Source organism: Mustelus asterias, chromosome 6 (genome assembly GCF_964213995.1).
Source record: "Mustelus asterias chromosome 6, sMusAst1.hap1.1, whole genome shotgun sequence".
Lineage (NCBI taxonomy): Eukaryota > Metazoa > Chordata > Chondrichthyes > Carcharhiniformes > Triakidae > Mustelus > Mustelus asterias.
The window spans coordinates 6,202,056-6,219,318 of record NC_135806.1 but is presented as its reverse complement, the minus strand read 5'-3'; the positions used below and the strand labels follow the sequence as shown (position 1 = coordinate 6,219,318).

The following is a 17,263-nucleotide window of genomic DNA, read 5'->3' as shown; positions in this document are numbered from 1 at the left end:
GTGTTAGTTTGAATTTTCTGTGCTCTAGCCCAGGAGTGGGAGTTGAACATACAACTCTCTGACTCCCAAGGTGAGTGCACTACCCGCTGAGCCATGGCTGACATTGTTAGACCGGGGGTACAGGGCTGTGGGCCTTCACAGCTTTAAGAAACAAGATAGCATTCAATAGCCTAAGGCATCATCTACAAGGCAGATGAAGGAACTTGGAGAAACTGCTTTCTGCAACAGAAAGGTTGGTAACCAGCAGCGACAGATTTCAGGGAATTGGCAAAAGAATCAGGAGGCAAATGAGATATTTTTTAAAACAGAGTTGTGAGGATCTGGAATATGCTGCCTATAAGGACAGTGGAAGCAGACTGAAACAGTAATTTTCAAAAGGAAACTCAATAAATAATTGAAGTGGAAAACTTTGTAGGACTATAAAGAACAAGGGAGTAGGGCTAAACGCAAATCATTGCCGATGCTGGAATCTGAAACAGAAAAATGCTGGAAAATCTCAGCAGGTCTGACAGCATCTGTGGGGAGAGAATAGAACCAACGTTTCGAGTCTGGATGACCCTTTGTCAGAGCAGGGAGGGATGAGGGCACAGAGGAAGCAGGGAGAGATAAGGCTCTGATGAAGGGTCATCCAGACTCGAAACATTGGCTCTATTCTCTCTCCACAGATGCTGTCAGTCCTGCTGAGATTTTCCAGCATTTTGTGTGAAGGGACTGGGGCCAATTGGATAGACTTTTCAAAGAGCTAGCACCGATACGATGGTCTGAATTGCCTTCTCCCGCATGGTACCATTCTATGAATGCACCCGTACAGGCTGTTACTCCTCCATTTAGATGACACCAGCTCCACATTTATAAAACTATTTTAGTTCAAGTGAAGAACGCGAGAGGACTTGCCAGCAGTAAAGGTTGTCTCACTGGTGTCTGAAAGAAAGCATTCCAACTCTCTGGGTCTCTCATCGTGCCACATGCTCACACTCACAAACGACATCCCTCTCGAGTACTAGAACCGCACAAAGCATCTTGAAAACACAGCATCTGACTAAAATTCAACTAATGGAGTACGGCAAGCTGCATACTGATGGCCAAGTTGCTAGGTCAGTCAAGATTTACTCAGAATCAGAGTGCTTTGTAAGCCTTCAATCACGCACGTAAAAGCCTTTCAAAAGCTGGTTACCGAGTATTGTCAAAAGCAGGTGAAGGTTTGCCCACTGCACTGAAGTGGAAAGCAGGCTCAATTGTATTACTTACACGTTTAAAATAATATAATTTAGTGATCGAGAATTCTGGACCATTTAGCAATGAGTTGAGACTCACAGGTGGCACTTTCATCTTGAGTTAGAAAGTCGCTGGTTCAATTCCCACTTTAGAGGCAGGCACTCCGAGTGCAGTACTGAGGGAGTGCAGCTGAAGACAGTTGCCAATTGTGTAGTGATTAACATCAAGGTATGGACCCGAGACCAGAATTGGAACAGTGCAGAGATCTCGGAGAGCACAGAGGAGGCAGGAAGGGATGAGGGCACGGAGGAGGTGGGGAGGAGACAAGGAGGGATGAGGGTGCGGAGGAGGTGGGGAGGGATGAGGGTGTGGAGGGCACGGAGGGGGCAGGGAGGGATGAGGGCACGGAGGAGGCAGGGAGGGATGAGGGTGCGGAGGAGGCAGGGAGGGATGAGGGCACGGAGGAGGTGGGGAGGAGACAAGGAGGGATGAGGGTGCGGAGGAGGTGGGGAGGGATGAGGGTGCGGAGGGCACGGAGGAGGCAGGGAGGGATGAGGGCACGGAGGAGGCAGGGAGGGATGAGGGTGCGGAGGGCACGGAGGGGGCAGGGAGGGATGAGGGTGTGGAGGGCATGGAGGGGGCAGAGGAGGCAGGGAGGGATGAGGGCACGGAGGAGGCAGGGAGGGATGAGGGCACGGAGGAGGCAGGGAGGGATGAGGGTGCGGAGGGCACGGAGGGGGCAGGGAGGGATGAGGGTGTGGAGGGCACGGAGGGGGCAGAGGAGGCAGGGAGGGATGAGGGCACGGAGGAGGCAGGGAGGGATGAGGGTGCAGAGGAGGCAGGGAGGGATGAGGGTGCAGAGGAGGCGGGGAGGGATGAGGGTGCAGAGGAGGCGGGGAGGGATGAGGGTGCGGAGGAGGTGGGGAGGGATGAGGGTGCGGAGGAGGTGGGGAGGGATGAGGGTGCGGAGGGTGCAGAGGAGGTGGGGAGGGATGAGGGTGCAGAGGAGGCGTTAGAGAAATGTAAGTCCTGCCTTATTTCACTCAACATTGTAGCTGTGGCAATATACCATAAAACCTGCAGCAAGGATCCGGACATTGCACCACCATTCCTCTTGAGTCAACAAACAGCCAATTGTTTAGTCACCCCTGTTACAATGGGGCTGTGCATTTCCTCTTACAGATAAGTCGATGAGATTGTGTGGCTATCTCACACAAGTTGTCTCATTTTATTAAGAAAATTGGTGAAAAATGATGTGAAAACAGACACAGCTATGGTTCTTGTGGAATGCACTGCTGAGCAAGGGAAACATTCTCCAAAGCCGGGTGCAGAACTTTGAAAACAAATCCATTTGAATACAATATCCCTCCCCAATTGTTGGCCGCTCATCTTCCCTAACTCCAATTCACTTCCTACTTTGACAATTCCCCCCACAGAGATTACCCCCCACCCCCATCCTTTAGTTGGCCCTGTAACAGACAGCGATGCCATCCCGAGCAAGGCTTTCGTTCTGAACTTCCCCTGGTGTAGACCACAGGGATGCGAAGCTCGGAGCACCAGGAAAGGGCAAGGAAGGAAAGTCAACAGTCTGGAATTGTGGTGCTGAAGAATGAACCCGAGGGTTAGCCGGGCAGAGAAAGAACTGAAGCAGCACATGAGGCTGGAGTAAATATGTGGGGGTTACGGGGATAGGGCCTGGGTAAGATGCTCTTTTGGAGAGTTGATGCAGACTTGATGGGCTGAATGGCCTCCTTCGGCACTCTAAGGATTCTATGAACTCACTTTCAGCTAATTTGCATCGATGGCTTCACAGTCCAAGCTCCCTTCGAAATGCGTGAGTGTGCCATCAGCCAGCAATCAGGAACAAAGGGACCACAAACCTCCAGCGTTCCCCTGAAGATACATATGTACATGGCCAGACAGCATCTTAGAGACCACGCAGTGCAAATAGGCTGCAAACAGAGATAAATGAGAGGGTGCACACCCATGCACTTGTGTGACTGTGCGTGAGACTACATGAGTGCCAGTGTGACTGTGCGTGGGTGTGAGAGAACACCTGTGGGTGTGAGGGGGCACGTGAGGGTGCACGGGACTGCACACCATTCTTTAAAGCTTTCTGTTCACAGCTATGTTTTCTGGCTGCTCTACCAGCTCCAATGGAGAAACATGGAGATAGAAACATAGAATCTACAGTGCAGAAGGAGGCCACTTGGCCCATCGAGCCTGCACTGACAACAATCCCACCCAGCCCCTATCCCCATTACCTCATAGAGTCAGAGAGGTTTACAGCATGGAAACAGGCCCTTCGGCCCAACTTGTCTATGCTGCCCTTTTTTTTAAACCCCTAAGCTAGTCCCAATTGCCCACATTTGGCCCATATCCCTCTATACCCATCGTACCCATGTAACTGTCTGAACGCTTTTTAAAAGACAAAATTGTACCCGCCTCTACCACTACCTCAGGCAGGTCCAGACAATCACCACCCTGTGTGTGAAAACATTGCCCCTCTGGACACTTTTGTATCTCTCCCCTCTCACCTTAAACCTATGCCCTTTAGTTTTAGACTCTCCTACCTTTGAGAAAAGATATTGACTATCTCGCTGATCTAGGTCCCTCATTATTTTATAAACCTCTATAAGATCACCCATCAGCCTTCTACGCTCCAGAGAAAAAAGTCCCAGTCTATCCAGCCTCTCCTTATAACTCAAACCATCAAGTCCCGGTAGCATCCTAGTAAATCTTTTCTGCACTCTTTCTAGTTTAATAATATCCTTTTTATAATAGGGTGACCAGAACTGTACACAGTATTTCAAGTGTGGCCTTACTAATCTCTTGTATGACTTCAACAAGACGTCCCAACTCCTGTATTCAATGTTCTGACCAATGAAACCAAGCATGCCGAATGCCTTCTTCACCACTCTGTCCACCTGTGACTCCACTTTCAAGGAGCTATGAACCTGTACCCCTCGATCTCTTTGCTCTGTAACTCTCCCCAACGCCCTACCATTAACTGAGTAAATCCATATTTTTACCCTCCTAATCCCCCTGACACTAAGGGGCAATTTAGATGGCCAATCAACTAACCCGCACATCTTTTGGACTGTGGGAGGAAACTGGTGCACCTGGAAGAAACCCACGCAGACACGGGGAGAATGTGCAAACTCCACATAGACTGTGACCCATAGAAAGAACCATAGAACCCCTACAGTGCAGAAAGAGGCCATTTGGCCCATCGAGTCTGCACCGACCACAATCCCACCCAGGCCCTACCCAAGGCCAGAAGTGAACCCGTGTCCCTGGCACTGTGAGGCAGCAGTGCTAACCACTGTGCCACCGTGCCGCCTGTAGCACAGGTGACAGTTCCATGCAGGTGCGCTGAACGTTAAACTGCGATAACCCCTGACACGTCGTCAATCTGCAAAGGGCTAGAATGCAGGAACAGGCACCTCGGCCAAGCTGGCCCCGTGTTGGTGTCTACCCTTTATACAAACAGTAACCCTAATCCCATGTGGTCACTCAATTCCCAGACCCTGTCACCTCTCTATCTTTACAGGATGTGAAGTGGAACGGAGGAGTCTGCACTCTGAGGATGTACACGACACTGCCATGGAAACAAGATCATCACAGTGAAAGCACAGAAATAAACTTGTTATCACTATCCTACAATACCTTTCCACGGTGCTGTTAAAATAAGCAAGCTCGACAAGAGAGGGAAATTAGTAACACTGGGATAAAAATTTGAATCTTTCCGAAAAGGAGAGTGAACAACTCTGAGTTGGAGAATGACTGTCAGAAACATCAAACATGAATGGAAATTTTCTCTTTTCAGAGCTGATGAAATATTTTGGGTATGTTGTTTTTTGTTTGCTTTCATTTTAAGTTTGCTGTTATTTCCCCCTTCCAAACACGCTCAGTGACTCACCGAGTAGCACTCCCGCCTGAGTCAGCTTATAGATTCGAGCCTCACTTCAGCACTAAATCTAGCTTGACACTCTCAGTGAGCAGCACTGAGGGAGTGCTGCACTGTCAGAGGGTCAGTACTGAGGGAGTGCTGCACTGTCAGAGGGTCAGTGCTGAGGGAGTGCCACACTGTCAGAGGGTCAGTACTGAGGGAGTGCTGCACTGTCAGAGGGTCAGTACTGAAGGAGCGCCACACTGTCAGAGGATCAGTACTGAGGGAGTGCTGCACTGTCAGGGGGTCAGTACTGAGAGAGTGCCGCACTGTCAGAGGGTCAGTACTGAGGGAGTGCTGCACTGTCAGAGGGTCAGTGCTGAGGGAGTGCCGCACCCGTCAGAGGGTCAGTACTGAGTGAGTGCCGCACTGTCCGGGGGTCAGTACTGTGGGAGTGCCGCACTGGCAGGGGGTCAGTTCTGAGGGAGTGCTGCACTGTCAGAGGGTCAGTACTGAGGGAGTGCTGCATTGTCAGAGGGTCAGTACTGAGAGAGTGCTGCACTGTCAGAGGGTCAGTACTGAGAGAGTGCCGCACTGTCAGAGGGTCAGTACTGAGGGAGTGCTGCACTGTCAGAGGGTCAGTGCTGAGGGAGTGCCGCACCCGTCAGAGGGTCAGTACTGAGTGAGTGCCGCACTGTCAGGGGGTCAGTACTGAGGGAGTGCCGCACTGTCAGGGGGTCAGTTCTGAGGGAGTGCTGCACTGTTAGAGGGTCAGTACTGAGGGAGTGCTGCACTGTCAGAGGGTCAGTACTGAGAGAGTGCTGCACTGTCAGAGGGTCAGTACTGAGGGAGTGCCGCACTGTCAGAGGGTCAGTACTGAGAGAGTGCTGCACTGTCAGAGGGTCAGTACTGAGAGAGTGCTGCACTGTCAGGGGGTCAATTCTGAGGGAGTGCTGCACTGTCAGAGGGTCAGCACAGAGGGAGTGTTGCATTGTCAGAGGTGCTGTTTTCCAGGTGGGTCATTAAATGGAGGCCCCCTCTCCCTGTCTGTCCGGTCAACTGGATCTCAACATTCTCACAAGTACAGTTTTCAATAAAACTTTGCTCTCCGTTCCCCCCCCCGCTCAAAAATAATTGTTTATCAAACCCAGATGACATGAAGACAGAAGAAGTTGATTTGGCGTCAGAAGTGCAACCTAACTATTCCTGCCTTTGTGACAATTGTGAAGTTGATATGACACTGCTTCTTGCTTACGTTCTCCTGTATTTTCTGCTCTGGAGTGGTGGGGGGTGGGTGTTTGGGGAGGGGAATTTAGATAAGAACGAGAGAAAAAGGAATAGAAGGCTATGTGGCACGGTGGCACAGTGGGTTAGCATTGCTGCCTCACAGCGCCAGGGACCCGGGTTCGATTCCAGCCTTGGCTGACTGTCTGTGTCGGGTTTGCACATTCTCCTTGGGTTTATTCCGGGTGCTCCGGTATCCTCCCACAGTCCAAAGATATACAGGTGAGGTGGATTGGCCATGCTAAATTGCCCCTTAGTGTCCCAAGTTGTGTGGGTTAGATGGATTAGCTGAGGTAAATGTATGGGGTTACGGGGACAGGGTTGGGGGAAACATCCTGGATATGATACTCTGTCAGAGTGTTGATGGGCCAAATGGCCTCTTTCTGCACCATAGGAATTCTATGAGACCAGATGGGCTGAATGGCCTGCCACATTCGGCACACAGCTGACCTTGCAGAGGCAACACCACCACGATTTGATAATGCTTCGTTTGGTAGGAAGGTTCAAAAAGCTGAAACTCTGGAATCTTCGCTGTGTGAGAAAGTGTTGAATTGAGAGCTTCCCCAGATGTGATGCTGATGACGAGGAAATGCTTCTGCTCCCGACTCCAGCAACAAACATGAATAAATTACCATCAGTTACCACACAGTCAGCACAGGGCACCCCAACCATCTGCTGCCAGACACATCCTTCTGTCAACATATTCCAACAGCTCAGGACTCTAAATTACCATCATTATTACAAGCAGTGAGAAAAGCACACATCTGCTTTCCCCATTGTCAGCTGCAAGCTACATTATATGTATGCCACTCAGTCAGAGACCTTTAAAGGAGTGACTTCACCCGTGCTAGTTTTATTTATTCCGCTTCCATTGCGTTTGTTCCCAGCCTAGCTCGAAAGCTTTGATCAAATTACTCTTCAATCTAATTTCCAGGGAATGATGTGGAAAAGCCAGCGTTGGACTGGGGTGTAAGAAGTTTACTTACTTACCTGTTGGACTTTAAGTAAGTAAAGTTTATTTATTAACACTGCAATGAAGTTACTGTGAAATTCCCCTCGTCGCCACACTCCGGCGCCTGTTCGGGTCAATGCACCCTAACCAGCATGTCTTTCAGAAACTGGAGCACCCGGAGAAAACCCACACAGACACGGGGAGAACGTGCAGACTCTGCACAGACAGTGACCCAAGCCGGGAATTGAACCCGGATCCCTGGCGCTGTGAGGCAGCAGTGCTAACCACTATGCTACCATGCCACCCCTATGTTGTTAACCTGGTGTTGTGAGACTTCTCCCAGGGAATACAACACTAATTTGTGCAACCTCTCTTTATATTTTAACCCTTGGAGCCCCAGTGGCATTTTGCCAAATCTGATCTGCCCTCCCTGCCAGGTTAGTATATCCCTCCCAAGGTGTGATGTTCAGAACCATTCACATGGTGTAGTCTAACCGGGGCTTTGTACAGGTGAAGCATGGACTGCTACCGCCTGAGTTCCTGAACCAGTGATTACACTTCAAAAAATACTTAACTAGCTGTAAAGTGTCAGACATCAGGTGGTTGTGGAAAGCTTTATTTAAATATAAGTCTTTCTTTCTCTAGATAAAAGGTGCCAGCATTTCATGAGCCTTTGATTTATTTTGTACTTGCTCATGACATGATCTGTGTACCTGGATCCCCAACGCCAAACCGCACGCCACTCCCCCCCCCCCCCCCCCCCGCCGCCCCCCCCCGTCAGGATGGACGGCCCCCTCGATCGCCCGCTGCCTGGACCGGTAAATGGCGCATTTCGCCAGGCCCAGGAGCAGGTTCACGAGGAGGTCGCCATCCCGACCCTCCCCTCTCCGCACCGGGTGTAGTTGCAAGGCTTCCAGACACACTGGTTGACAACAGGCAAGTTAACATCTGCGCCAACAAAAATGTGAAGCAGCTGCAGGAATTTCTGGCTTGTGGCTCACTCTGTGGCTAACCTGAAAAAGTCATTTCCAGAGCGCAGAAGTGGTGTCGGGTTGAGCACAGCTGGCGGAACTCATCCAGGGTTCAGCGGAAAAGCATTTGCCACACCACGTAAAATAAACGCTGATCAGCTCACAACAGCCCCTGCAGCTGTAAGAATTACACAGGGTATACGGCACAGAAGCAGACCATTCGGCCCAACCAGCCCATACTGGTGTTTGTGCTCCACTCCCATAGGATCCCTACAGTGCAAGAGGAGGCCATTTGACCCATCAAGTCCGCACCGACTCCAACAGAGCATCTTAACCATGCCCACCTCCCACCCTATCCCCATAACCCCATGCATTTAGCCCACTAATCTCCCTAATCCACACATCTTTGGACACTAAGGGGCAATTTAGCATGGTCAATCCACCTAACCAGCTCATCTTTGGACTGTGGGAGAAAACTGAGCACCCACACAGACACAGGGAGAACGTGCAAACTCCTCACAGTCACCTATTTATTTTAGTGGTGAAACTGGTTGATCTGAATAAGAGCATTTAATGCAGAAGGTAGATAAACATGTGAGGGTGAACGGAAGAGAAGGATATGCTGATCGTGAGATGAAGAGGGCGGCACAGTGGTTTAGCACTGCTGCCTCACAGCGCCAGGGACCCGGGTTCGATTCTAGCCTCGGGTCACTGTCTGTGTGGGGTTTGCACGTTCTCCCCGTGTCTGCGTGAATTTCCTCTGGTTTCCTCCCACAGTCCAAAGATGTATGGGTTAGGTTGATTGGCCATGCTAAATTGTCCCTTAGTGTCAGGGGGATTAGGACTGTAAATGTGAGAGGTTACAGGAATGGGTGGTATTGTTGTCGGTGCAGGCTCAATGGCCCAAATGGCCTCCTTCCACACATGAGATTCTATGATTCTAATAGCGAGAGGGTTTGAGTATAGGGATAGGGATGTTTTGCTGCAATTGTAGAAGACGTTGGTGACGCCACATCTGGAGTATTGTGTGCGGTTTTGGAGTCCTTATCTGAGGAAGGATGCCCTTGCTATAGAGGGAGTACAGCGAAGGTTTACCAGGCTGATTCCTGGGATGGCAGGTCTGTCATATGAGGAGAGATGACAGTGCCAGGGACTCAGGTTCGATTCCTGGGCTTGGGTCACTGTCTGTGCGGAATCTGCACATTCTCCCCGTGTCTGCGTGGGTTTCCTCCGGGTGCTCCGGTTTCCTCCCACAGTGCAAAAGATGTGCTAGTTAGGGTGCATTGGCCATGCTAAATTCTCCCTCAGTGTACCCGAACAGGCGCCAGAGTGTGGCGACTAGGGGATTTTCACAGTAACTTCATTACAGTGTTAATGTAAGCCTACTTGTGACTAATAAATAAACTTTAAGTCAGTTAGGATTATATTAATTGGAGTTTAGAAGAGTGAGAGGGGATCTCATAGAAACTTATAAAATTTTAACAAGGCGAGACAGGGTAGATTCAGAAAGAATGTTCCAGTGGTGGGTGAGTCCAGAACTAGGTGTCACAGTTTGAGGATAAGCGGTAAACCTCTTAGAACTGAGGTGAGGAAAAGTTTCTTCACCCAGAGGGTGGTGAATGTGTGGAATTCACTACCACAGAAAGTAGTTGAGGCCAAAACATTGTGTGATTTCAAGAAGAAATTAGATATAGCTCTTAGGGATCAAGGGATATGGGGGGGCGGGCGGGAGGGAAAGGTGGGATCAGGATATTGAATTTGATGATCAGCCATGATCATAATGAATGGTGGAGCAGGATCGGAGGGCCGAATGGCCTCCTCCTGCTTCTAGTTTCTCCTGATAAATAAGACCCATAGAAATCATAGAAATAGAAAACATAGAAACCCTACAGTACAGAAAGAGGCCATTCGGCCCATCGAGTCTGCACCAACCACATTCCCACCCAGGCCCTACCCCCATATCCCTACATATTTTACCCACTAATCCCTCTAATCTACACATCTCAGGACACTAAGGGGCAATTTAATCATGGCTAATCAACCTAACCCGCACATCTTTGGACTGTGGGAGGAAACCGGAGCACCCGGAGGAAACCCTCGCAGACACGAGGAGAATGTGCAAACTCCGCACAGACAGTGACCTAAGCCGGGAATCGAACCCGGGTCCCTGGAGCTGTGAAGCAGCAGTGCTAACCACTGTGCTATCGTGCCGCCTCACTGTTGTGACCCATTGTTCTCTCAGGCTCACGAAAAACCCACTCAGGGTTTCGGGAGATGAAATCTTGTGATTTGGTTCCAAAGAAGTCATATTGGATTCAACACATTAACTCTGGTTCTCTCTCCACAGATGCTGCCAGACCTGCTCCGCTTTTTCAGCATTTTCTGTTTTTATTTAGGAAATCTTGTAATCTTGGTATGTCGGCCGATGAAATCTTGTTATTTTAATGGTACAGCACGTTACCAATTATTAACAGTTGCTCAAAACATTGGACTGTAGTTGGAATTTATTGTAAAGTCCCTCACTAGTTCAGCAGAGAGAAAACAGGAGATCGACATTTGCGACATTACAATAAAGACTACACTTGGAAAAAGTGCTTTGGGAAACCCTGAGATTGTGAAAGGCACTATACAAGTGCAAGGGTGTTTAGAACAGCACTGTAAACATAGAAAAACTACAGCACAAACAGGGCCTTCGGCCCACAAGTTGTGTCGAACACATCCCTACCTTCTAGACCTACCTATAACCCTCCATCCTATTAAGCTCCATGTACTCATCCAGGAGTCTCTTAAAAGACCCTATTGAGTTCGCCTCCACCACCCCTGACGGCAGCCGATTCCATTCGCCCACCACCCTCTGTGTGAAAAACTTACCCCTAACATCTCCCCTGTACCTCCCTAAACATGTGTCCTCTCGCAGCAGCCATTTCCACCCTGGGAAAAAGCCTCTGAGAGTCCACCCGATCTACGCCTCTCAACATCTTATATACCTCTAATAGGTCTCCTCTCATCCTTCGTCTCTCCAAGGAGAAAAGACCGAGCTCCCTCAGCCTATCCTCATAAGGCATGCCACTCAATCCAGGCAACATCCTTGTAAATCTCCTCTGCACCCTTTCAATCTTTTCCACATCCTTCCTATAGTGAGGCGACCAGAACTGAGCACAGTACTCCAAGTGGGGTCTGACGAGGGTCTTATATAGCTGCATCATTATCCCCAGACTCCTAAACTCAATCCCTCGATTGATAAAGGCCAGCACACCATACGCCTTCTTAACCACCTCCTCCACCTGCGGGGCCGATTTTAGAGTCCTATGGACCCGGACCCCAAGGTCCTTTTGATCCTCCACAGTACCAAGAGTCTTTCCCTTTATATTGTACTCCTTCATCCCATTTGACCTACCAAAATGGACCACGACGCATTTATCTGGGTTGAAGTCCATCTGCCACTTGTCCGCCCAGTCTTGCATCCTATCTATGTCCCTCTGTAACTTCTGACATCCCTCCAGACTATCCACAACCGCACCAACCTTCGTGTCGTCGGCAAACTTACCAACCCATCCCTCCGCTTCCTCATCCAGGTCATTTATGAAAATGACAAACAGCAAGGGTCCCAGAACAGATCCTTGGGACACACCACTGGTGACCGACCTCCATTTAGAAAAAGACCCATCTATACCCACTCTCTGCCTCCTTTGGGCAAGCCAGTTCTGGATCCACCGGGCAGCAGCCCCTTAGATCCATGCCCTCTCATTTTTTCTCGAAGCCTTGCATGGGGGACCTTATCGAACACCTTGCTAAAATCCATATAAACCACATCTACCGCCTTCCCTTCGTCAATGTGTTTAGTCACATTTTCGAAGAACTCCACCAGACTCGTAAAGAGTTGCTCACATGACAAATAGTGACAGTGATACTGTAGGAACCCTCTCACACGCAGTACCTGTGTTATACAGCCTGTTCAGTAAAGGATGCAGGTCTGTACTCCCAATGGTGGCACAGTGGTTAGCACTGCTGCCTCACAGCGCCAGGGACCCGGGTTCGATTCCTGGCTTGGGTGACTGTCTATGTGGAGTTTGCACGTTCTCCTCGTGGTCTGTGTGGGTTTCCTCCAGTTTCCTCCCACAGTCCAAAGATGTATGGGTTAGGTGGATTCACAGTAAGAAATCTCACAACACCAGGTTAAAGTCCAACAGGTTTATTTGGTAGCACAAGCCACTCGCTTTCGGAGCGCTGCTCCTTCGTCAGGTGAGTGGGATTTCAGTTCACAAACAGGGCATATAAAGACACAAACTCAATTTACAAAATAATGGTTGGAATGCGAGTCTTAACAGGTAATCAAGTCTTAAAGGTACAGACAATGCGAGTGGAGAGAGCGTTAAGCACAGGTTAAAGAGATGTGTATTGTCTCCAGCCAGTTAGTGAGATTTTGCAAGCCCAGGCAAGTCGTGGGGGTTACAGATAGTGTGACATGAACCCAAGATCCCGGTTGAGGCCATCCTCATGTGTGCGGAACTTGGCTATCAGTTTCTGCTCTGCGACTCTGTGCTGTCGTGTGTCATGAAGGCTGCCTTAGAGAACGCTTACCTGAAGATCAGAGGCCGGATGCCCGTGACCGCTGAAGTGTTCTCCAACAGGAAGAGAACACTCTTGCCTGGTGATTGTCGCGCGGTGTTCATTCATCTGTTGTCGTAGCGTCTGCATGGTCTCCCCAATGTATCATGCCTCGGGACATCCTTTCCTGCAGCGTATCAGGTAGACAACGTTGGCCGAGTTGCAAGAGTATGTACTGTGTACCTGGTGGATGGTATTCTCACGTGAGATGATGGCATCCGTGTCGATGATCCGGCATGTCTTGCAGAGGTTGCTGTGACAGGGTTGTGTGGTGTCGTGGTCACTGGTCTCCTGAAGGCTGGGTAGTTTGCAGCGGACGATGGTCTGTTTGAGGTTGGGCGGGTGTTTGAAGGCAAGACGTGGGGGTGTGGGGATGGCCTTGGTGAGATGTTTGTCTTCATCAATGACATGTTGAAGGCTCCGGAGAAGATGTCGTAGCTTCTCCGCTCTGTGGAAGTACTGGACAACGAAGTGTACTCTGTCTGCGTGTCCCGGGTTTGTCTTTGGATGGATTGGCCATGCTAAGTTGTCCCTTAGTATCAGGGGGACGAGCTAGAGTAAATGCATGGGGTTATGGGGATAGGACCTGGGTGGGATTGTGGTCGATGCAGACTCGTTGGGCCAAATGGCCTCCTTCTGCACTGTAGGATTCTAAGTTTGCATTTGAAATCTATTGCTACCATGGGCAGAAGTATTTGCACTTGCAATACTCAAACATACAATGGATAAGATCAGTTCAGGAAAAAAAACACACCCTCATCAGGGAGAAAGTGAGGGCAGATGTAGTCATTTGCTCGATCTAATGTAAAGAGAAATAACACAGCCTCCCATTAATTTTAGCTTTCAACCATCACCACAAAGTAACCAGACTGCAACCGCACCTTGAATAAACCACCACTCCTGTACCCTGTGTAACACAGCTACACACCATGACAAACAATATTACAGTATTAATTGGTCACTCCTTACACATGCCACTAGCAGCCACGCAGAGCAATCCTCTATTGCCACTACTTTTCCCCGTGCCTTACACGATTCCTCTCCATGGGAGGCATCCTTCACCATCTCCTCCCCTGGAGTCACACTGCCCCCTTATCCCCAGGGGATGGGGCTAAACAACAGGATGTCCCACATCCCTCACCACTCTCCTCATCCCAGGGATTCTGACCCAAGGGGGCTCTCCTACCCTGGAATTGGGGGGGGGGAGAGGGGGGGAGGCATCATTGTCTATCTCCTTCAGGGCGCCTATTCATTCCTGGGGGTTATTCAGCTCTGGGGGCATCACTCCTGCTCTCCCTTGGGTGAAGGCGTCACAATCCCGTGGGCTGTTCAGCCCTGAAAGGCGTCACAATCCCGTGGGCTGTTCGGCCCTGAAAGGCGTCACAATCCCATGGGCTGTTCGGCCCTGAAAGGCGTCACAATCCCATGGGCTGTTTGGCCCTGAAAGGCGTCACAATCCCGTGGGCTGTTTGGCCCTGAAAGGCGTCACAATCCCATGGGCTGTTCGGCCCTGAAAGGCGTCACAATCCCGTGGGCTGTTTGGCCCTGAAAGGCGTCACAATCCCATGGGCTGTTCGGCCCTGAAAGGCGTCACAATCCCATGGGCTGTTCGGCCCTGAAAGGCGTCACAATCCCATGGGCTGTTCGGCCCTGAAAGGCGTCACAATCCCATGGGCTGTTCGGCACTAGAAGGCGTCACACCCCATGGATTGTTCAGCTCGAGGCATCAGAATCCCATGGGCTATTCAACCCTGAAAGGCGTCACTCCCCCCCTCTGGGCTATTCGGCGCCGGAAGGCGCCACTCCCGCGCGGCTGTTCGGCCCTGCTGGCCCCCACTCACCCTCCTTGAAGATGAGTTTCCTGAACTGAGACTCTCTGACCAGCCGCCCGTCCGAGTCGAACAGCAGCGGGAAGGTGTCGGCTCTGAGCCCGGGCGCGCCGCCTCCTCCCGGGCCCGAGGGCTCCATGCAGCCGCGGAACCAGCGCCCCTCGCTCGCCGCCTGTCCCCGTTCCTCAGACCGCAGGCCCCGGCACGAGCTCTCCGGACTGCCCTGCCTCAGGTCCCCGCTCGGAGCACCGGCCATCGCGGGGCAGGGGCGGGGCCTGGATAGAGAGGGGCGGGGCCTGGATAGAGGAGGGCGGGGCCGGGATAGAGAGGGGCGGGGCCGGGATAGAGAAGGGTGGGGCCTGGATAGAGAGGGGCGGGGCCGGGATAGAGAGGGGCGGGGCCTGGATAGAGAAGGGCGGGGCCGGGATACAGAGGGGCGGGGCAGGGATAGAGAGGGGCGGGGCCGGGATAGAGAGGGGCGGGGCCGGGATAGAGAGAGGCGGGGCCAGGATAGCGAGGGGCGGGGCCTTGATATAGCGGAGCAGGGCCTTGAGAGGGGTGGGGCCAGGATACAGAGGGGCGGGGTAGGGTTACAGAGGGGCGGGGCCTTGATACAGAGGGGCGGGGCCGGGGTACAGAGGGGCGGGGCTGGGATACAGAGGGGCAGGGCCAGGGTACAGAGGGGCAGGGCCGGGCCAGAGGTGTGCGGGGCCAGAGATGGGCAGGGCCAGGGGCGGGCACAGAGGGGGGTTGGGGCTGGGCAGAGGGTGCTGGGGCCGGGATAGAGAGGGGCGGGGCCTGGGTGGGGCACAGAAGGTGGGAAGGGCCAGGGGGGCGGAACTATAGAAAGGGGAAGGCTAGAGAGGGGCATGGCCAATGGAGTGGGGCGGGGCCACGCGGAGTGACCACAGGGCGAGGAGCGGGTCCGGGAATAGTGGGCTAGACAGAGGGGGCGGTGCATGGGAGGGCGTGACCAGAGGGGCGGGGCTACAGTGATTGACGTGGTTTGGGAGAGGCGGGGTCATAGAGAGTGCGGTGCTCGGGCTGGAGTGTGGGGCCAGAGGGGGCGTGGTCAGAGGCGCGCGGGCCCAAGGCGGGGATCGATGAAAGGGGTGGGGCTAATCATGGGGGTGCCGGAGCAGGGTAGAGGAGGTCACTATTGGGGGCAGGGCTGTGATGTGGAGATGCCGGTGTTGGACTGGGGTGGGCACAGTAAGAAGCCTCACAAGCCAGGTTAAAGCCCAACAGGTTTATTTGGCAGCACGAGCTTTCGGAGAGCTGCCCCTTCATCAGGTGAGTGAAGAGTTCAGTTCACAAACAGGTTATATATAGACACAAACTCAGTTGCAAAATAATGGTTGGAATGCGAGTCTCAACATTCCTCATCACAGTGGATGTCTCGGCACCAGCATCCCCCACAACAACAGCATTGCTGTAACTGCCTCAGTACTGAACACCGACAACTGCCAATCTCCAGACGCAATTCTACAACTCATCCACTTCATCCTGGGCCACAATGTCTTCACCTTCAACAACCAGTTCTTCATCCAGACACACGGAACAGCCATGGGGACCAAATTCGCACCTCAATATGCCAACATCTTCATGCACAGGTTCGAACAAGACCTCTTCACCGCACAGGTCCTTTAACTGATGCTGTACACTAGATACATCAATGACATTTTCTTCCTTTGGACTCATGGTGAGCAATCACTGAAACAACTATATGATGACATCAACAAGTTCCATCCCACCATCAGACTCACCATGGATTACTCTCCAGAATCGGTTGCATCTCCATCAAGGACGGTCACCTCAGCACTTCACTGTACCGCAAGCCCACAGATAACCTCACGTTGCTCCACTTCTCCAGCTTCCACCCTGAGCACTTTAAAGAAGCCATCCCCTAAGGCCAAGCCCTCCATATACGCAGGATCTGCTCAGATGAGGAGAATCGCAATAGACACCTACAGACGCTGAAAGACACTCTCGTAAGAACAGGATATGGCACTCAACTCATCGATCGACAGTTCTGACACGCCACAGTGAAAAACCGCACAGACCTCCTCAGAAGACAAACATGGGGCACGGTGGACAGAGTACCCTTCGTCGTCCAGTACTTCCCCGGAGCGGAGAAGCTACGACATCTTCTCCAGAGCCTTCAACCTGTCATCGATGAAGACGAACATCTCGCCAAGGCCATCCCCACACCTCCACTACTTGCCTTCAAACAACCACGCAACCTCAAACAGACCATTGTACACAGTAAACTAGGTAAGAAGTCTCACAACACCAGGTTAAAGTCCAACAGGTTTATTTGGTAGCAAATACCATAAGCTTTCGGAGCAATGCTCCTTCGTCAGATGGAGTGGTCTCTGTTCTCAAACAGCTGTTCTCAAACTGTTCTCAAACTGTTCTCAAACTGTAAACTACCCAGCCTTCAGGACAACAGTGACCACGACGCCACACAACCCTGCCACAGCAACCTCTGCAAGACGTGCCGGATCATCGA

At 51.5% G+C, this 17,263-nt stretch overlaps 1 protein-coding gene across 3 annotated transcripts in view; it reads right to left on the bottom strand.

Annotated features, from left to right (window-relative positions):
- LOC144494717 (TBC1 domain family member 15) overlaps window positions 1-15,016 on the bottom strand; it is a 66,062-nt gene extending 51,046 nt beyond the window's left edge. For all 3 annotated transcript variants that reach the window (XM_078213934.1, XM_078213935.1, XM_078213937.1), the window contains exon 1: window positions 14,764-15,016. In XM_078213934.1, coding sequence (XP_078070060.1) covers window positions 14,764-15,007 — 244 coding nt within the window. In that variant the 5' untranslated portion in view covers window positions 15,008-15,016. The remainder of the gene's footprint in view (window positions 1-14,763) is intronic.
- Window positions 15,017-17,263: the final 2,247 nt, after the last annotated feature.